At 36.7% G+C, this 22,747-nt stretch overlaps 1 protein-coding gene and 1 long non-coding RNA gene across 2 annotated transcripts; one reads left to right on the top strand and one right to left on the bottom strand.

Moving 5' to 3' along the window:
• Positions 1 to 1,491: 1,491 nt before the first annotated feature.
• LOC113330588 (dicarboxylate transporter 2, chloroplastic-like) lies at positions 1,492 to 5,969 on the bottom strand. Its single transcript, XM_026577403.1, has 4 exons — positions 5,040 to 5,969; positions 3,846 to 4,159; positions 2,314 to 2,762; positions 1,492 to 1,812 (listed from the first exon to the last, which is right to left on the bottom strand). Exons 1-4 carry the CDS (start codon positions 5,886 to 5,888, stop codon positions 1,697 to 1,699), a joined length of 1,728 nt encoding a protein of 575 aa, XP_026433188.1. The 5' UTR covers positions 5,889 to 5,969; the 3' UTR covers positions 1,492 to 1,696.
• Positions 5,970 to 13,695: 7,726 nt separating this feature from the next.
• LOC113330313 lies at positions 13,696 to 14,803 on the top strand. The gene is made up of 4 exons (XR_003350162.1): positions 13,696 to 13,940; positions 14,034 to 14,091; positions 14,285 to 14,358; positions 14,755 to 14,803. It is a non-coding gene; the product is annotated as an uncharacterized LOC113330313 (long non-coding RNA).
• Positions 14,804 to 22,747: the final 7,944 nt, after the last annotated feature.

Genomic DNA, 22,747 nt, shown 5'->3' with positions numbered 1-22,747 from the left:
TTTTATGCAAGGTATCTAAAGATGTTATACGGACCCCTTGTCGGCGCCAGAATGTCGATGTGGAAAATCCTACTTCTACATCCAAAGGATATCAAACATACTCAATGAAGTAATACAAGCAAGAGAAGAACAAGAACACAAGATATACGTGATTCGGTATGATTACCTGCGTCCACGGGGGTGAAAGGATGATCTTATTACTTGATTCAAGGTTACAAAGGGTGTATCTTACTAGTTTGCTCTCTAGTCACTCAACAAGGCACTTAGTATTCTCTCCTCTCTCACTGAATTGCCCCCCTCAACTCTTTACAACGCCTTCTATTTATAATCGCACATGATGATACATCCAAGTTATAGTGTTAGTCAAGGCACATCTTCCTTGTTGTTCTTCTCGGGTGATGAGTGATGTTCCTTCCGAGATGGTGGGCCGAGCTTAGTGAGGTCTTCTCCCGATATTCTACTGTCCGATGCTGATTGTTAGTATGTTGTAGCCGATATCGTCCTTCATCCCGACCCGATATCATTAGTCCCGAGTCTTACTTTGACCAGATTCTTCTTATCTTCTCACCGACCTTGTCAGCGCATTTATTACCCTAATACTTGACGGGCGTCACATCCAAGTTTCACCTTTACACGTACTGTCTTCACAAGTTCTCTTGGTGCCTCTTTCCTCGCGCCGGGTCTAGATAGGATGATTCGGTACTTCACGCTTTCCCCATTACTGGTGGGTCATGGCCTAAGATCGTTCCACCTGGATCTGTGGATTATTTACACCTATAGTCTGTTAAGAACCACTGTTATGAAAACCTCAAACCTGAAATAAATCATCTTTGGAGGGACTGAGGTATCGAGTAAATCTCTCTCGGTAGTCGCCCCGCCCCGAGCAGTAAACAGAACAAATAAGACACTGAAAACGATAGTATTCGTAAGAGCTTTTTTTGGACTCGGTCTAGACCCAGTGTTTGGAACACAACCATATAAGAGACACCCTCTAATCACACAGTTTGTCAAAATCATGTTGGAGAGTCATGTATGGAGGAACTCCAATTGAAAATTGGGAGTGGTACCCAACGCCTATTGGGAAAATCTCTGACAGATCAGGAACACCTACAATGTTCTTTTCCGCTCTTGTTACTGGTTACGGGGGTAACATTTCTATTTAACATCTTCCGACCCAGTCTCCTCTTTGCATTGGAGGGTTTCTAGCAAATTTTCTGAGATCTCAGAACAAAATCACACTGGTATTTACAACTCTATACGACCCTCACATCTTCCGTTTCTCTTGGCAAGGGTTGGCCACCTTTTAGCACTCCCAATGGTTGTTTCATTTCGTCCTCAAATTTATAGAAGATTCTTTCAAGAATGGGCCCAAGCATCTGTACAGATTACAGATCATAGCTACTTGGAGTGATCTGAATAGATGATCACTTTCCCATCATGTCCGCGCACATAAATGAATTAACATGGCCTTGCGTTCCTGCAGTTATGTTGTGCCTTTGAGGTTCATTTATAATATATCAGTATTTGTAATGCTGACAGAGAATGTACGCAAAACTTCTTTTTAAAAGCTAAGCAAACAAGTGTGAGATTCAACATAAATCACAGTGAGCTTAAACTATACCCTTGAAAAGTGATAAAAGCACACCATATGACAAGGGAAAAAAATGATTCTCTCTACATATCTACTACTCGGATATCAATAAAGACCCAGGAACTTCCACCAAACTGATCCGACTCCTCCCCAGATAATAGCATTGATTACGGCCATTACAGCTCCAATTTTAAAGATGTCAGGAAGATCTACATATCCAGCTATCGAAGAAAACAAAAAACGAGAATATTGATAATCAGTTGTCGAACCCACAAAGGTATCACAGCTAAGAAGCATTAGAAATTTGCGAACTAATAACTGAAATGGTTCTCTACACCATTCATGGGATCCACATGTAGATATGATGACTGGTTTTTGTTGTGAGGATTATCTCCTAATCCTATACGTCATCTTCACAATAAAATCACTTAGTTCTACAACTTGCAGCCTCATAAACCAACTACGGGTGGTGTTATGAAAGTTTCAGAACAATGTGATTATTGTGAGGATGATCTCTAAGATAAGTTCATCCTCACAAAAAGATTTCTTGAATCACCTCAATGTGGACCCCAAGAAGTATATAATCATGTAACATGAATCCCTAACCTTGTCTCACCAACTAAAACCTAAGAAGAATATGAATGAAATCACGAGGAAGTGTTTCATTGTACTGAAAATAAGTATAAAGAAAGAACTTAATAATGAAAAGAAATGTGTGGTACCTCCGTAGTATACAGCAGCCTGACCACTGCTATAGTGTGTTAGAGCACCAAATAGATTAGTATTGTATGCCAGAGCCAATGCAGCCAACACAGCAGGCACTCCAGATGCTAGATGCATAGCAAGAAATGCGGAGTATAAAGCTCCTACATGACCGGTCTGACTTGCAAATAAATAGTGGATAAAGAAGTAGGCTGCTTGAAGAACCCCAAATGCAGCTGGCCAGCTCAAATTGAATGTTGCAAGAGACTTTGCCACGCAGTTAGACATCCATGTTACAATACCCATGTTTGTTAATTGCCCTGCCATACCCACTAAAACTGCAAACCACGCCAAGGTATCCCATGCAGATTTCTCACTTAGGCAATCATCCCAATCCAGTACTCCCAATACTAGAAGAATAGAGAGACCAAGCATAGCAGCAACAACACTGGCTATACCAAGAGCATCTCTGCATATTCAGAACAACCACTATCAGAGTATGATCTTATCAGAAACACAGCAATTAACCTTAAGAAATGGCCAGCAGATGGGCAAATATTTAATGTAGAAAGGACCTCAAAATTAACCTTACAGATAATGTAAAGATAGGATTGCATAAAAATCACAGCGAAGTACTACTGAAGAGATAACAAGTTTGAATTCTTGTATAGAAGACAATTTCGTTTTGCAGAAGATCATAACATGTATTTTGACCAAGTGGCTTTAATATAGAAAAGAGAAAGGTAATATGACCATTATCAGAAGAAGATACTAACTATATACAGTACAGATATGAATGGGAAGTAATCTGATATAGCAATCCCTTGCCACAAAGGTTCTCCCCACAAATGTTATTATGTGATATAACAAGCCCTTTGCTTGCACAAAGAAGCTAATCCGCATTGTGTCAATGCGAACAGAATATTAACATATAAACAAGGCAGTGATACCATGTTCGTTTAAACTTAAATAGAGAAAATAAAAAAGCAGTGTCACAAATAAAAGTTGTTAATAAAGGGTGGAATTTTGACTAGTAAAATATAAATTACTTTTAGGAAGGTTTCTGCTAGTTATGGGGTCTCACATTGCTTTACTACAAAGCCATATAAAACTACTAGATACTGCTACAAACATCAGTTATATAAATAAGCGCATTTGGAACGTTATCTTGATATTTACTAGATTCCTGACGCTCGAATCCACTTCCCAATCTAAATATACTGACACATCAAAGAAAGAGTCTAACATCTAAACTCTAAAGCTAACTTCTCATTAAAGATTAACACAACTACCTCTACCAACCCACAACTTGACCAACTTTTGTGTTTTTTTATCCTTTCCGATTAAGTTAAATCACAGTCCGATCCAGAAAACATAAATATTGATGGCAAATGTAACTGGATATTTTCATCAAACTGGACAACTATTCGTTTTCAATAAGTGAAACAACAAGACAATCAATACATAAAGAGATCTAAAAGAGGAAACTAGATTGTGATTATCGTTTTCCTTTGTTTATATTCTGAAACAAAAAATAAAATAAGCCACTTACCCGAAGACCCACAATGTGACAGCAAAAAGCATTGTCGCAACCATCACCCACTCGTTCTTTGTGACAGGACCCATCTTCTCCAATTTCTTTGCAGCCATAGCTGGAGCCTCAGGTGTGTCTTTGGTCTCAGGAGGGAATATCTTGTATAGGATATATGGAGTAGCAAGAAGAGAACAAAGTGCCGGTAAACTTGCAGCCTTGAACCAGGAAACCCATGGACTTGCAATTTTAATACCAAGTTCCTCAGCTAATTTCAGGCACAGCAAGTTTTGAGCTGCAGCAGTTAGGAAAAGAGCACTTGAGTTACCAGCAGACTGTCATACATCAACAAAAGCACCGGATAAGTCCAACAAATATCATCAGAAAAACAAAATCACGATTAAAAAACTTACTAATAGAAGCTGATATATCAAATGAGCAAATTGAAGCGTGTCCATATTGGCTTCAGCTAGAAGATCTCCAAGTCCAAGAACTAAGTCTCCACTTAATAATATTACTACTTTTTCGGTAAATTGAAGACTTTTCTAAAACAAATGGCAAATTTCTACTCCAAAAATGAATCAGAAGAAGTTCCACTAATCAGGTTTTTTGCTTGGAGAAATGGGACTACTGGATCACCAAAATCTGATCATACAATCATATCTAGCCTAGGCATCTACAAGTTGCAACTCATAAATTGGATGATAGTAAGAGTGTATCACAACATAAATGAGCAGAAACAACCCTAGTCTCTTTTATAATGAACAATGGGACCATATTTTGCATGTCTTATGAAAACTTTCCGCACGGCTCGTGCTAACTGAACGCCCTATGCCAACTTAACCAACCAGAATTTTACTTAACGCCAAAATCTACCAAAACTCTGTCAAACATGAAAATCATCCTGAATTCTATCAAACGTCAAAATCATCTGAATTCTACCTAACGTCAAAATCAACTTGAATTCTACCAAACATTAAACCGATTCAAGGACAATTATCAAACAGCCTTAGTCTACAAACTATTAATTTCACCAGGTATGTGTTCACTTTCCTTCTTCTTTTTATTTTTTTGATACAAATCGTGTACACTTTCTGTTCTTACCTAAATGCATCTTCATTTCAAACCAAATTTTTTTTTCAGAGAACAACCTCATTAACAACCTAAAACAAAGAAATGCTTAAATTCAACAAATAAACTCCAAGGGACAATCACCTGAAATTGCGATTGACAAAGATAGGATCCAAGTTTCTTAGCCGAAGGATCACCAGGTTTACTTCCACCAGAAAGCGCGAGCGATTTAATTATAGGCAAAAAAACACCACCAGCTCTGGCAGTAGTACTCGGCATGGCAGGAGCAATTAAAGCTTCACTAATAGTTAATCCATAAGATAACCCTAATGTACTTTTCCCTAACCACTTAACAAAATAAGTAGCAATTCTATCACCTAATCCAGTTTTAACAAACCCGCGAGCAAAGAAAAATGAAATCACAATCAACCAAATAACTTCATTTGTAAATGCTCCGAATGCTGTTGAAAACGCTAAGGTTTTTGTTACTATTGATGTTGTTAAACCTAGAAACGCCCAAGCTCCAACTGGTAATGGACTTAACACTAACCCTGCTATTGTTGATAAGAATATTGATAGTAATTGCCATGCTTCTTTTGTTACTTCTACTGGTTTTGGAACAAAAAATCGAACGATTAATCCAATTCCCACTGATATCACTAACGGGATCAATTTCGCTCCTCCTTGTGGCGCTGATTCTGATTTTGATGGAACCGCTGTAGCAGAAGATGAAGATTGAATCGGTTTCAAGAATTTGTAAGGTTTTGATGATGATGATGAATCGGAGAAGGTGAGTTTAGATTTTGATGGTAAAGAAGGAGATGAGAAGAAGAGGGATGAGGTGGAGCATGATGATGATGAGGAGGAAGATCTGAGAGTGGTGATGGAGGGTCGAGATTTAGAGAGATAAGGTTTTCTTTTAGAAAGAGTGAATCTTGATGAAGAAGATGGAATTAAAGAAGGAGAAGAATACAAAGCAAAGCTCTGCATCATTGAAATCTTCTTCTGGTTCTGATTTTGATTTTCTCACAAAAGAAAGAAGAAGACGAGAGAGTATTGGTTAAGGAGTAGATTGAGGAGGGAGAGATTAAATATGGGGGCATTTTTATTTGGTATTGGTTCTGTGTATAAACGGACATCTTGTCATTAATCAGAAACCGTACATTTGGTACAAGATGATATGCCAGTGTCTCTGGCACGTGAACGTATGTGATGGCTCCAAATATTTGATGCGGATTCGAATATGGAAGACTTTCTCAGTAGTATATAGTGGTGACGAAAACAAGGTCGGAACCATTCTACTGCCAATAGGACGAACACTAGCAATTGTACTGCCAATAGAACGAATGCTGGCGCCTCGAGCCAAGTTAATGCATGGCTGTCTTCTGGAGGAGAGCTCGGAGAGATGGTTGTTATCTGTTTTGAAACATATGATGATGTAATCAAATGTAACTTCTAATATCAATTTCTATGGGAATGAACAAACTCAAATATTTGTTCATCCACTTGGATGAACAAATTGAATTCTTCACTATAGGAAATAAAGCAAAATGAACAAATTGGACTCTACTAGTAATTTTATTAATATAAACTAATAAGAATTGGTCTGGTGATTTTATTTATAAAAATTATTAAGAGTTGGGTCCCACGAAATATTTAACTAATAAAAATAAATATTAAAAAATAAACCCTAAATATCTTAAACGGGTTTTGGAGAGAGAAAAACATTGGGCGTTTCTTCTTCCAACGTGGGCGTCATTGATGTTGACGCCAGCGTTATTAGGGATAGCGCGCGCCATTACAATAGACGCGCGTCTGTTGTTGCGACTCGATGTTCAAATGAACAGATATGTTCATGTGAACATCCATTTTCTTGGTTTGCTCATTCCATAGTGGGAGCAAAATGAACAAACTCTGAGTTTGTTCATCCCGTAGGAATTGCTCTAAGTAACATAATGGGAATTGGGGTTTAAATTAAATACTACCGTTAAATTGAAAAGACGAGGGTACCCAAATACACCACAATCTTTTATTTATCCACCTATAAGTCCTCTTACCGAAAGTGACTGTCTATGGACAAAGTCGAGACAATGCAACAAATCGGTATTAACACTTTGTGTGTTTGTCTATGGATACGAGATCGAGACAATATGACTACCAAAGTGTGATACTTGATAATATGTTCGGACTTAACCAGACTCTATTGGATCACTATCAAGTATATCAGAGTTAACGCTTATGTAATTCACTTTAAATTAGAAATAAACATAATTGCGGAAAACAAAAGTAAATCACACAACAAGATTTTGTTAACAAGGAAAACTGCAAATGCAGAAAAACCTCGTGACGTAGTCCAAATTAAATACTCTCAGAATTAAGTCGCTATACAAAATCTACACCAACTTCGTATAGTTGAAACCAAGCAACTACCCCTAGTTCACTTAGTTTCCTCAGTATCCCTGCGCTTCTGACTTCGATGAGTGCACGCACTGGAACAATTCCTTTGGATCGTATTCCAAACAGTGAAGGAACAACAAATCTGTTTGGTAACAACTCTTTCGATTCTTTCAAGATAAAGATATCTCAAGTCATACGCAAAGGCTCTTCCGTTTAATCTAATAAACTCATTTACCTGGTTAGATCAATCTATCCAATAACTACCAAAGTAGTCAAGTTTAGATTCGCACTCAATCCAAATAAATCTCAAAGAGATATATTGAGAATATCGATCTCACGCAACTGATCAATCGAATAAATCCGATTCTAGTTGGATCCCGGCCTATCAAGGTTTGTGCACACCAAAGATATGAGAAGTAAATATTCTTCGTCTTCAAATATTCTTTGATCTTCAATAAACACCTGCACAACACCATTTGAATATCTTGTGATCAATCACACACAGAACGGAGTCTGTTAACAACGGATTATCACAAGATTTCTTTATATCTACAAACAGTTCTAAAGATCCTGTCGATACTTCGATCTAGTTTGAGTGAATCGTATATCAGAAGAGAATATTCTCAAGAATAAACAAACTAGGTGCAATCAAAGTTTCAACAACCGTTAGTCAATCAAATCAATCGAAAACTAATAACACTGCAATTATCTAGTTTCCCACCAACGGTAATCGTAGAGCTTCTTGATCCCACAGAAGTCTTTAAACGAGCGGTCGTAAGAGATTTCACCAAATTAGGATACTTTCCTCTCCGAATAGAAAGCTCTGCCAGAAACAACAAGAATGAAGTTTGCCTGGCTCTTAGGATAGTTTGCTAGAAATGCAAACTTAGGTATTTATAGACCAAGGATGTTTGGACACCAAGGAATTTCTAAAACCGAAAATATTATCAAGATATGCAATGAATAGCAAAATTCGGTTTTCCTAATTCTAATAAATGCTTGTCCAAAATTTCCAAAATCTCTCAATAGAAAATCTTCAATTACTAAATGCACATTACTAATTTTTATTCTCTAGAGATATGCATTTAATTGCTGGTAATTAAAGCATATAAAACCAAAAACCTTAATTAAAAGATGAGTAGTGCTGTGACGAGGTCACCCTCGTGACAGTTTTTATAAGAGTGCACTTTCTGACCCTTGGATATTAAATCATAGATTTATTCACATCTTGAGGTAGAATTTAGAAAGCAGATATATACACAATTTTTTACACCTTATTACATTTAATTGTAATTGTTTCTCAGTCCTTTAAAATCAAATACACCCTGAGAAATAATTTTTTAAAAGGTTGTGCTTAGAATTTTTTTTATAATAATCATGGACTATACAATCGAAACAATTCCAAAGTTACATCATAGACATCGATCGATAGTGATCTTCATATAGCTGCCCAACAAACAAACAAATGATACCATATATACTCGAGGAATCCATTTGTTCTAGATCGAAGATGGTAGCAAATATCACCACTAACAAAGATATATCAACCATTATAACTTCATAAAGATTACTAGATGACAACTTGGGATAACACAACAAGCCACCAAGTCAATAGCATGGATGCAATTAATTAATTTGCAGTTCAATTTTAAGCTTGAGCAGATCAATGTTCTCTGCTAAATTAAGCTCCCTTCTAGAAGCAAACGCCACTCGTTGTTGATCATCTGAATAGAACTCACTAGAGCCTCTCACCTTATATAACAAACGATATATATCCATTAATTAGTCTTCCTCTACATTGGCCATCATTCACCTTATAGAATACGGATCGACCATCTTACTTCTTTTAAGTTCATGAACTTCGTTGTTAAGCTTCAACATATATTGTTTTGTTTGGGTGTGAGAAAATGTTACAGCGACGGGTACAAATGTATGGAACTTTTGTTTTTAGATTTAGAAAACTAGAAAGAGGGATAAAAAGGATTTTGACGATGAAGATAAAGTCTTGATTTATTCGAGGGATTAAGAAGAAAATAAGATAAAGTTAAAGGGACGTGGAAAATAAAAAAATTAAACAAAAAATAATGATATCTTAAATATTTTCTCGAGATGTGAACGCATCTGAAATTGAATATCCAAGGGTTAAAAGGTGCACCCTCATAGAAGTTGTCACGAGAGTGACCTCGTCACAACACGACTCATTAAAAGATTCTCAATTTATTTCGGAAAAGGATCTCTTTGAGTACTAAGGAATATCTTTGAACAATAAATGATAAGAGTTAATATACGTGTTCAAAGTATGTTGACATCTCTTCACTGTAAATCCTTATTCATATTTACATGGATTTACATCCTTTGAATCGGTTATACCACACTTCCAAACAAGTTTATAATTGGTTCACCTGTATTCCAAGATTACCATGTGCTTGATAAAATATCAAATCACATACATGGATTCAATCGATTCTACCAATCACTAGGATCGGTTATACCTCATCTGAAAATACTTGTGATCGGTCATACAAGTTACCAGGACCGGTTACATCAGTTACCAAGATCGGTTACATCAATTACCAGAACTGGTTACCATATTCTCATGGTATTGCTTGTGATCGGTCACACCACTTACCAGGATCGGTTACACCTATTACCAGGACCGGTTACCAGTTACAAGGATCGATTACACAACACTCTGTGATCGGTCACACCAATTACTATGATCGGTCACACCAACTACAAATATCGATCATACCATCTCATGGTGATTACTTAGGATCGGTTACACTAATTAATAAAAACTAGTCATACCAAATTATAAGTCACGCACTTGTGATTAGTTGTACCAAGATACATAACAAAGTTACGATCGGTTCTATTATCTCATACATATTGGTAATCCAAATATTTGCAATGAATAGCCGTACCAATAAGCCTAATGATTTCCCATTCGATTCATAAAACAAGTTCATGAATGTACTTCCTTTAAAGAGATGTAGAACATTGTTTCCTAGGATGAAATATTCACCATAACCCATTCACATAATCATAACAGTATATACAAGATTATATCGATGTCATATCTGCGAAGGTCAAAAGATAAGCGTTATACTTTGTAGTCTAATTCCCTAATACTATGATCATACAAATATGACCATGTCACATCACTAGAGTATTATACAATATGTAAAGTATATATAGCTTCGCGTTTATGTTTTCAATATAGCACGACTTGAAAGATACTTTAGAATGAAACAATTCAAGTCAATATGATTAACCTCAAGAGGAAGGATGATGTTGTCATTGTAGTTCGCTTCTTCTTCACATTCTTCAGGTCTTCGGAGTAATACTTGTATGTATCAACATTCTAAACTTTCTAGTCTAACCTAAACGAAGTTGACTCCAGTATATAATCAAGCGACTTTAGATGAGTTTTGACACACTAAAATATGACAACCAAACTTGACATACCAGTGCTTGGTGAGTTCAGCCGAGTTATGCTCTAACATAATTACTTTCAGATTGACTGAAATTAGTTAGGGTTTTGATTCAGTAGTTTCAATATATATTGGTTATTGTGGGAATATATTTTGTTGATCTTGAAATGTTGTTTGGTTGTTTACAGATTGCTTGTTGTACTTTGCATGCAATGATTCTTTCGATGTAATAATTGTGTTGATTTAGAAAAATGTGTAAATGTCAGTTACAGGAAACTGACAGAGTAGTCGGTTTTCAAAAATAGATCGGATTATACCTAAAGCGAGCCAGATTGGTTCAGAACTGAATCGATTTTAAATGGAACCAGTTTCAGTGGACAATTTTAAAAATCGATAACCTCGGTTCCAGTTTTGGTGAGGCTTAAAACCGCACCGGAACGAACCATGTACACCCCTAAACATTTTGGTTATATAATAATGTTTAATTGGCAATTTAATAATTTTTAGAATGCCAGATCCAACGATCAGAAGAACTTGCAAAAAAGCTATGGATTTCATATCGTCTTAGTTAGCTTACGTTTGGTTTGATTAGGGATGTAATAAATTGTCGACCAAATCTATGGTTCCCGGAGATTAGTAGTGGTGATAACATGCATAGTCCAACGAGATGCATGAACTGCATGCATATCAATGTCATAACTATTCTGTAAAATACATACACCCCCTAACTTAAATAGAATCTGAAAAACCAGACTACGAAATATCGTCATTAGTCTGAAAACTCAACAACCCAATTTGCAATATTGCAAGAACGGTTAGTTGATTAGACCGAACTAAATCTCTAGTAACGTGAATAAAAGAAGGTCACGAAGCACCATGACAATTCCAAACTACAATATTTATTAAGAAATTATAATTGAACTTGTTGATGGGTGAAAAACGATTTGTTGGTTCTTGAGAAAAAGTGTAGAGTTGTGCGTATGAAGAATCCTCGATTAAGAAAATTGCATAAATCTTTAATAGATGCACTGCACGGGAGTTCTTTGAGTTCGAGAGATCAGTCTGTATGACTCTGGCCTAAACCAAGACCATTGTCATTCCAAAGTCAATTCGTTCAAAAGAGGGATGAAGGTTGATCTCTAGGAGGGAAGCTGGGAATTGTGTGAGATCAATGGAAATTGATAAATTGTGGATGTGTTGAATTCTCCGTGTTGGAGACTTCTGCAGATTTAATAGACTGAGTTTTATTCAATTAAGTTCGACTGAGATAGGTTAAGTTCCTTTTTCAAATTATAGGTTGATGAACATATTTATATTGCAGAAGTTGTTAACACATTGATTTCCAATAAATACGGCGGTTACAGAGGAGTGGAAGAATGGGGAAATGGGAAATCGTGGTTGAACCAGTTCCATATGCGTGGGAGACTTAGTTGATTGTCCATCCACTACTTTACTAACTCTTTCAACTACTAACATGACTTACTCACATTTCTCATCGTGGATGTACTGTTACATCGCACGTGGTGTAGGCCGCCAGACCACAACCCTAATGAATACCCCTATATGACATGATTGATGTCTCATGTATGTGGAGTGTGCAAGGCAGACGCGTATTTAGTTGGTTAATTATTGACTTGGATAGACTATGAATCTTAGCCTTGATGATTCAAGCATAATTGTCGAATATGATATGATCTGTGACTCATCATGATGAACTGAGCAATAAACATCGAGTCTGATGGATTGTGACATATCATTATGCAAGCTGGGACAGTAGTGATACTCGGATGTTTTGGATCGATGAACGTTGGTCTAATGAGATTACTAGATCATGACCTATTCGGATATGTCAAGTTTTTGACATGAAATAAGATATTGCTAAGTTATTATAGAATACCCATTCTTGATCCACCATGTCATGAGTTGTCGAATGATAATATATGAATTGGAGTATCGGTAAATAATGGACGACCGATGGTTGTCCAATGAAATACTGGATGGTCGGCCAAGTTGATGGCTGTCCAATGTCATGTCGCTTCTTAAATAGCCAAACGATAAAAATGTTGGTAGCAGATTCGAACATTAAATATTAGTTAAAATATTGATAGCTGGATCAATATGAAAATTGTTGACACTCAGACTCCATCAAAATTGTTTTCAAGTCTGAAACCCTAATTTTAGGAAACCCTGGATCCAGGAGAAAGAGGACTGTCAAATATGGATAAAGACCGACCAACCAATGGGTGTGAGGACCTACTGTTGATGGTGGAGAGACCAGATGACGGTGTATGGAGGAATGTGCAACTGGTGGAAAGAGGATTGGAGGATTATCCAAAATATATGAAGGATTATCCAAGTGAGGATTATCTAAATTATGCATTAAGGAATGTGGGACGGTCGTCCATGGTGGTCAAGTGACCGTCTATGATCGGTCAGGTTGTGAAGCGCAAAGGTTGCGCGTTACAGCATAGCCGGCCAAGTCAGTGCTCATCCAAGATGGCGCAACACTGCATAGACTGTCAAGCGCTAAGATAACGAGACTCTACAGGACCAGTGAAGCGCAAAGGTGGCGCTACACTGTAAGGACATTGGCCAAGTAATGAAGCTTATTGGTCGATACAATGAAGCTTCATTGAGGGAAAGACAAGACAAGGTCAAGTTGGAAAATGCAACATGCAATGTCGGCATTAAGGCATATCCATGGGATTGAGTTGGACCAAACTCAAGGATGATGCAAGATTGTAGATTAGGCGAAGAGTTTGTCCTATGCATTAAGGATGGTCAAATCTCCCCCTCTTTAATGACAGCAGGAGAATTGAAAAGTCAAAGAGTTAACTCACATCAGCCCTTGGATTTCCTATCACTATAACTGAACCGTTGGATAACAACAAAAAGTTCCGTGTGATTTTTCTTCGTTACTTGCCGAAAATTCCCTCCATCTATTCCAAAACGCAACTCGACTCTTTTCCTTTCTCTTTAAAATTCCTCTTCAGTTCCATCGCCACCAGCAAATATCACCCCCATCACTGTCATCATCACCAGCAATACCATCATCCCCCACTACCAGCAACACCAACACCTATCACCGCTTCTCATTTGACCTGTTCCCCAATTTCAATTTCTCAAATTTTTTGATTAGTTTCTGTCACCACCAACATCCTCCTCCACCGCCACCACCACTGCCATCATCACCAGCAACGCCAATTTACTTCAGGTACGATTGTTATATCTCTACCAATTTCGATTATAGATTTCAATTTTACCAGTTTGGATTTCAATTCATACAATTCAATTTCGATTGAAACAGGTACAAAACAGTTTCGTAGGCAAAAAAATTCAATTCATATCTCGCCCTCTTGAAACAGGTGCATTCTTTTTCCCCAATTTCGAACCTAGAAACTTCTCTGATTTTAGTTTTGGGTATGAGTTCACATTGTTAGTTTTTGTGTTGAAAGATTGCGTTTTTGAACATACATGTATGTCTAAATGTTTAAGAGAAAATCATTGTTTTAAAGATTGTTATCAATAAATGTTTTTGTTTTTGTATGTCTGCTATAGGTTGGTTTAGTAAACTTGGAAAATAAGGAATTTGCTAAGAAGGTAGTGGAGACAACACAAGCTAATCTACAGAGGTAGGCAATTTAGCCAATAGTTAACAACGTTGTTCAATGCTTTAAAGAATGAGTTGTAGTCGTTTATGTGCTTGGGATGTATCACATCTCCATTGAGTTTTCAATGTCATTGCCTGGAACATAACAATTTAATATAGGATACATGAGTTTTCAACTCCCTAAGTGTAAACACTTAACTTGAGCTTTTAAGTGTCGCATTGGCAATTTTAGCTAATTGGGAATATGTGATTTTTCAATTATCCAGTATAACCATAAATCTCCAGCTCTTAACTGCCATATTGCTAAGAATATAATAATTATGAGAAGAATGGCTACTAACCTAGAGTGTACGGTGATCTCTATCTTATAATTATGAAAAATCAACAAATAATAATTTTGGTCATTGTTTCGTTGTAGGTGAGTACAGAACAGAGGATGAGAAAACACTATTTTTTGCAAGGGTGAAGGTGGAAAACAAAATTTATATGCAGTACAAGCAGTGATGTGTGACCTGATATATCGTGAGAACAACTTTCTACTGCACTTGCACCTATTGGTCAGGAAAGCCTCAGTTCAAGTCATGGTTGGTACCCAAGTCACCTCTAGCTACACCTCATTGGATCGTCTTAGTGTATAATCTTTTCTTATGTGCATGGTTGGATTGCAATTGTAAAATATATTCGGTGTTAATTGACTGACATTTACAGAAATTAAATCAACATGTACGACTCATGGAAACTAAATCAGCCTGTACAACTCATGATACACACTTGGGATTGACTCATAAGAATCACTTAGTTTGTCGTTTGCATTACGAAATTGTGAAATGGCGGGCAGGTTTTGATATTGGAACACAACTGATTTTTGATATATAATTCTTAAGTCTAATATGTGTATAGTGTTCATCATAAAATGGATTTGGCACAAGTTTTATTCTTTTTTTTTTTCTGCTTCTGATATGTTTTCTGCTCGATTTTCTACTTCTGATATTTGTGTATAAAATCTAAGGATTAGGCCAGTGAAATTTAGGTTGCCGTGACTTAACAGCATGGACCATTTGTGTTGGCATTGGTGTTAAATGCTCTATGTACAACAGTAAGGATGCAATATTGGTAGAAAATGCTCACATAAAGATGGTTGTGACATCATGTTTGTTTGAGAATGCTTCAAATGAATCATTGATACAATACTATTTTGCTGGAGACTCATATTTTTTACTGTTTCTGTTCTAGCTATTACCTGACTTTTGGATTCCTTATTTAAAACAACTGAATTGAAAATATGGCATGAATTTATTAGATATTCAGTAGCTAAGCATATGTATTTCCACAACAACTCTTAGTAATTCTTACCGCATGATTCTACAAGAATGACAATCACACAAGCCAGATACATGTATTGTAGGTCAATTGGAGAATGCTCAATCTAATCGTAAAGATAACAGCCAAGGTTTTAAAAAGCGAAAGCGTGGGGTGAAGCGCTCTCATACCAAAGCGTAAACCGCTGCGAAAGCGTATAGCGAAAGCGAGTTTTTAAAATATATAATACTATACAAAAATAAGAAGTTATCAACCTAGTAAAAGAAAACTACAAAGTTCAAACGTAATGAAAGGGACAATTATACTAACTAAGCATATGGCATACTGATATTGCATATTCTATCCAAGAGCTATTTAAATATACTAGCCACGAAGGTCTCCATCATTCATATCATCATGTAGATAGTCATCGTCATCATGATCACTGCCCTATAAATTAGGTTTATTAGTATTTAGTTAGAAAACGTGAAACAGGCCCTACTTGGCTTCAAATGCCGACTTTTCACTTTCTAATATAAACCAATTCGTAAAGCGGCGCCCTAGAAGCGCCTTAAAGCGCGCCCCACAAACGCCTTTTTAAATCATGATAGCAACAGCAGGAGGAGTACATCATTGCCTAACATGGGGTGTCGTCACTCTGTAAGGAATTTTGTCCACTTGAAGTGCAATGCATTTTATTGTGGTGTGTCATAGTTTTGCGAAAATGGAAAACACGGGTGAAAAACTGGCGTTTGACGATGTGCAACATACGTGCACTCTACTTATCTTGAATAGTGCAAGCAAGCGAATAATGCAATAGTAGCATTGCTATTTTCGAGCAAGTTGGCTAAGTGAAGCATACGATGCACGAATAGCCAGAGTGAGCTAAGGAATGGTCGAGATGATTGTAGCATAATGTTGACCGTGCATTTGTTTAGGCCAAAAAGATTGCAGAGCCATGTTGGTTGAATATTGGAGGAAGGCCTAGTAATGCGCAAAGGTTGCACGTTATAGCTCAAGTGTCGGTTAGGAGTTGGTTATTGGCTTCACAAGTGGGCCAAAGGCGTGAGACAAGATATAACGGTTATAAAGGAAGTTTATAAGTGTGTGAGAGTGTTCTGCTTTATAACATGTGTTGGATGTTGGCTCAAGTTTAAAGAGAAACTGGCCAAGTTGGCACAGTTATTGGAGGTTATGGAACTGCTCTATGGGACGGATGGCTGTCCCATGCGTGTGCAACTATTGTGCACGGTTTTTAGACAATAAAGTTGTTGTATAAATAGTGCTAAGGCATGGGAAAAACAACATGCTAGGAGATTGTGAGACTCAAATTGAGAGAGTTTTTGTAAGGCTAAGGTTTGGTTCAAGAGAAACAAGTCTGTGTAAGTCCCTAAGTAGGCAAGTTTTGTATATCTTCCCTTTGATGCAATAAAATGGATTGATTGTGTCATATTCCAAGTGTTCTTGGTTGGTTGATTGTGTTAGTGAATGTATGGCATTGTTTGAATGCATTATGGGATACATTTGAAGTAAAGAAGGCTAAAGATTTCTGTTGTAGAACTGTGTTGTTAGATGTTTGCATTGGTGCAAACTTATCAGGCTGAAGTACGAGTGGGTAAAGCTTGATTCACTAAACCACTGTACTACCGGTTACACTTGCGCAGAAAAATTTGCAAGGTGCATTTTGGGTGTGACAGTTCGGATATCAGAGCTGTGTTTGGTGCACAATTCAAGTGTATTTGTTGGATAATACACTGATACTTCTTTCTCTCTTAAGTTGTTTTCCTGTGAGCAAGTAATTGGCACATTGTTTTCAGAGAATTTGCATTAGAAATGGGTTCTAGTGGCACTATGATCGACAAAGAACTAGACATGAGTTGTGATGGCCTAGATATTCCTCTTGTTTCTGAAGAAAATGGCAGGCTATACTTGAAGGAAGAACATCAGATTGGTTTAAAGAATTTGACGAAAGAGTAGGTGCAGTGGAGGGAAAGCTGTCTGATGCACCCTTGTTGCGAAACCAATGCTGAGTGACTGAATTGAAGGGGCAATCCAGTTACGTAAAGATCATACTAACAAGCCATGCGAAGCTAATGTCCGAGGAGATGACAAGATGAAAAGACGAGGGTACCCAAATACACCACAATCTTTTACTTATCCACCTATAAGTCCTCTACCGAAAGTGATTGTCTATAGACTGGGTCGAGACAATACGACAAGTCGGTTCACACTTCGTGTGATTGTCTATAGATACAAAATCGAGACAATACAACAACAACATAACTTGTGTGATTGACTATGGATACAAGATCGAGAGAGTACTACAACGAAGTATGATACTTGATAATAGATTCGGACTTAACCAAACTCTATATGATCACTATCAAGTATGTATGAAGTTAACGTTTGTGTAATTTACTTTAAATTATAATAATAACAAATATAATTGCGGAAAGGTAAAGTAAATGACACAACAAGATTTTGTTAACGAGGAAACCACAAATGCAGAAAACCCCCGAGACCTAGTCCAGAATTTAAGCCGCTATACAAAATCTAAACCAACTTCGTATAGTTGAGACCAAGCAACTAACCCTAGTTCACTTAGTTTCCTCAGTATCCCTGCGCTTCCGACTTCGATGAGTGGACGCACTGGAACAATTCCTTTGGAACTTATTTCAAATAGTAAAGGAACAACAAATTTGTTTGGTAGCAACTCTATTGATTCTTTATGAAAAGACGAGGGTACCCAAATATACCTCAATCTAAAACTTTTCCACCTATAAGTCCTTTCTCTGAAAGTGATTGTCTATGGACGGAGTTGAGACAATACAACTAAACGGTTCACACTTCATGCGATCGTCTATGGATACGAGATCGAGATAATACGACAACAAGATAACTTGTCTGATTGACTATGGATACAAGATCGAGACAATACAACAACGAAGTATGTTTACTTGATAATAGGTTCGGACTTAACCAAACACAATAGGATTGCTATCAAGTAAATATGAATTAACGTTTATGTATTTTACTTCTAATTATAATAAAAATAATTATAATTGCGAAAATAAAAAAGCAAAAGATACAACAAGATTTCGTTAACGAGGAAACCGGAAATGCATAAAAACCCCGGGACCTTGTCCAGAATTGAATACTCTCAGGATTAAGCCGCTATACAAAATCTAAACCAACTTCGTATAGTTGAGACCAAACAACTAAACCCATAGTTCACCTAGGTCCGTCTGTATCCTTGCACCTCCAACTTGCAATAAGTCACGCACTTGGAACAATTCCTTTGGTTCGTATTCCAAACAGTAAAGGAACAACAAATTTGTTTGGTAACAACTCTTTTCAAACAATGTGATATGAATTTGACAAAAGGATCTTCCTTTTATCCCAATAAACTCCTTTGTTAGGTTCTTAGATCTATCCAAAAAACAATTACCAAAGTAATTGTCAAGATTTTGCAATCAATACTTCTTAGTCACAAAGACAATATATTGATGTCGATCTACTCAACTAATCAATCAAGGTTATCACAAAGATAAACCGATTATAGTTGGATCTAGAGCTGCCAACGGGTACCCGTTTACCCGAAACCAAACCGGACCCGGCTGATTCGGGTCCGGTTCCGGGTCCTAATTTAGATCCATTAGTAGTTTTAGGAACCGGCGGGTAGACCCAATATGAAACCGGTTATTTTCGGGTCCTTATCGCTTCTATCCGTCGGTTCCCGAGTACCTGGCATAATTTGCGTAAAACCTAAAATAGAGAAGTTAGTGTCATTATAATTCCGCCTCAAATTAAATTTCTTCCTGAGAACTTAGGATGAATGTCCATGGAAGCTAAATTCCTATGATGTCCATGGAAGCAAAATTCCTAAATCTCCTTGCCCTTCAATTTTTAGATAACGTATTGTCGTTTGTAATCATTTTTATCTTTTATTTTCCCTGTTCTAACTTCTCCATGAGGTGAAAAAGTAGACCGAGATAAGTTTTTCCAATTCTTTCTTTGTAATATCTCTTCGTTGTCAGTTTAAGAAATCATTAGTTACTGCTCCTAAATCCTAATGATTCCCAAATTATTTTCTTAATTCTTCATGAAGGTTGATTGTATATTTTTGCATCTCTAAATTTAATTCCTTACTAAACAGATTACTCAATGTTTTATTGTGTTGAATTTTTTTCATGGTACAGTTTGAAAATGAGTGTTTAACTTGATACATATGTTGAAAAACCGGGGGTCTAACAACCACACCCAATATTTCACTTAGCAATCTGTATGGACAAACTTCAATATACTTTATAGATAATCAATTAGACATTCAGACTCAATCTAGACAAAAAGTATATCAAAGAGTTTTATCTCTATCTCTCAATTTAAATCTTACTCAAGCAAACAGTGAGTCTCAATTTAAATACAAGAGAGATAAACTTGGATGGTACAAACGACCAATATCCAAGTGTCAATCAATTTAAATCAATAACCAAAAGGTCGGATATTCTAATTGGTTGAACAACGCACAACCTGTATTATTTCAATTATATAAACAAATATAATGCGGAAAAGAAATAACACAGACATCAGAAATTTTGTTAACGAGGAAACCGCAAATGCAGAAAAACCCCCGGGACCTAGTCCAGATTGAACACACACTATATTAAGCCGCTACAGACACTAGCCTACTCCAAACTAACTTCAGTCTGGGCTGTAGTTGAACCCCAACCAATCTCACACTGATCCAAGGTACAATTATGCTCCTACGTCTCTGATCCCAGCAGGATACTACATACTTTATTCCCTTAGCTGATCTCACCCACAACTAAGAGTTGCTACGACCCAAAGTCGAAGATTTTAATAAACAAATCTGTTTCACACAGAAAAGTCTACGATATAGATAAATCCGTCTCCCACGAATATACCTACGAGTTTTGTTCCGTCTTTTGATAAATCAAAGTGAACAGGAACTAATTGATAAACCATACTTATATTCCCTAAGAACAACCTAGTATTATCAATCACATCACAATAGTCTTAATCGACGCAGCGAAAAAAAATATTGTGAAATCACAAACGATGAGACGAAGATGTTTGTGATTACTTTTTATCTTGCCTATCGGAGATACAAATCTCAAGTCAATTATTACAATTGTACTCGTAGGATAAAAACAGCAAGATCAGATCACACAACTACAAGAAAAGTAGTATCGGTCTGGCTTCACAATCCCAATGAAGTATTTAAGTCGTTAACCTGGTTTAGAAGAAGAAACCAAAGGTTAAAGGAGAATCAACTCTAGCTTAGCACAACTAGTATCACATAGAATGTGTGGGGATTAGTTTTCCCAGTTGCTAGAGTTCTCCCTTATATAGTCTTTCAAATCAGGGTTTGCAATCAACGTTAGCTTAGTAACAAAGCATTCAATATTCACCGTTAGATGAAAACTTGATTAGATTCAAGATAATATTTATCAACCGTTAGATCGAAAACATAGCTTGTTATACATAAATGAAATGCACGTTCCTGGGCTTGTGTAACCGTACTCAAACTTGTACATTAGTTGGTTCAACAATAGTTAACCAAATGGTTATCCATATGGTCACTTTCATATCAACCATATTCTTCTTCACCATAACTAGTTCAAATGACTCAAATGAACTAGTTATAGAGTTGTTCAATTGCAAGGAAATCTCATGTACTACAAAAGACACAATTGAAGCAAAAGCGATAAGATTCACATGAATCGGTTCATGAACTATATAGCCACGGTTTGCAATTACATTCCTTATTTTATAAAGATAAGTTCACTAAACATCGTTTTTAGACATAACCGACTCAAGTTCGCGGACTTAAGTTCCCGTATGGAGTTCACAAACTCCAGCAGAAATTTTCGGGTTTGAGAACTTCGTCAGTTCGCGGACTTAGCTCACGTACTTCTTCGGTTCACTTGATCAACAAAGTTCGCAAACTTTAGTTCAATCAATAAGGACTTATATATATATTTGTTTCCACAACAATGCTTATATCCTCCAAGTGGTTATATAGTCTAAACTCTCATTTCAATCATTGAAACATTCTCAGAGGACGTTATATGTTTGTTATTCACAAACCATTTTTCATCAGAGCAATTTTCAAAGTAATTGAAACATAACATGACTTTCGTCACTAGGTAAAGATGAACTTGGCTAAAATGAAAGCTTTACCAACACATATTTCTAGAAATAGATAGGCGAGGTAAACTCGGCTTGAAATACCAAATGTTTATAATCTAAGTCTACATAGCAAAACGACTTTTGTCTCAAGATAGGAGATAAATAGACTTTTGAGTGATAGTAAGTTCAAGTCTCCACATACCTTTTAGTCGATGAAGAAAGTTCCTTGAGTAGTCCTTCGTCTTGTATGATGTTTGCCATGGAGTTCTTGAGCTCAAGTACACTTTCTATCCTAGTCTGAGACCTTAGCTATAGTAGACTAGAAATCAAGACTTATAGTTTTGATCACTAACATTGACAAACATGCTTGAGATAGCAACGCGTGCGAGTTCGACCGAGCAATGCTCTAACAATCTCCCCCTTTGTCAGTTTTACTGACAAAACTATCAATACATATGGAATACAAAAAATATATAAATAAACTTTTGTAGCTTCTATTCCACATGCCTAATCTTCAGCATTACTTGAAATCTTCGTCACTTCCAAGTACTCCAATGATCCCAAAGGTTGTAAGTTTAGCATCATCGTTGTTGAAAATCCGTAGCTATAATAACGAGAAAAAAAAGAGTTCTCAATCATTATTATACAGTGGTATAGTATCATTACACAAAGTCAAAGTTCAATTGTATCACAACTTTAACAAAAATACTACGGTGATATGTCACTCCCCCTTAGTCAATACTCCATCTCACATGGAAACCACTCCCCCTTACATAATGATCCGAAAACCATATGTATTTGTAGTGTGAACTACATATTAATTCTCCCCAAAATTGGCAAAGGTACAAGAAAGGGATCCTAATGAAATTTCCAAAAGAGACTTTTCATGACCAAAAGAAAGCATATATCATCTTATTTAGATGCAATCATAAAGCCGAAGCTAAATGCATTCATCAAGG

This window comes from Papaver somniferum, unplaced genomic scaffold (assembly GCF_003573695.1).
Source record: "Papaver somniferum cultivar HN1 unplaced genomic scaffold, ASM357369v1 unplaced-scaffold_118, whole genome shotgun sequence".
NCBI classification, from domain to species: Eukaryota; Viridiplantae; Streptophyta; class Magnoliopsida; order Ranunculales; family Papaveraceae; genus Papaver; species Papaver somniferum.
Note: the sequence above shows the minus strand (reverse complement) of the source record. Positions and strands in the feature narration are given on the sequence as shown.

Bases quoted from the DNA above. Each gene is read 5' to 3' on its own strand.
- LOC113330588 (XM_026577403.1), bottom strand. From the start codon at position 5,888: ATGATGCAGAGCTTTGCTTTGTATTCTTCTCCTTCTTTAATTCCATCT. The intron at 4,160-5,039 runs GTGATTGTCCCT...GATGTATGACAG, and splicing joins TTTGTCAATCGCAATTTCAG to TCTGCTGGTAACTCAAGTGC. The intron at 1,813-2,313 runs GTACCACACATT...TTTCTTCGATAG, and splicing joins GGCTGCTGTATACTACGGAG to CTGGATATGTAGATCTTCCT.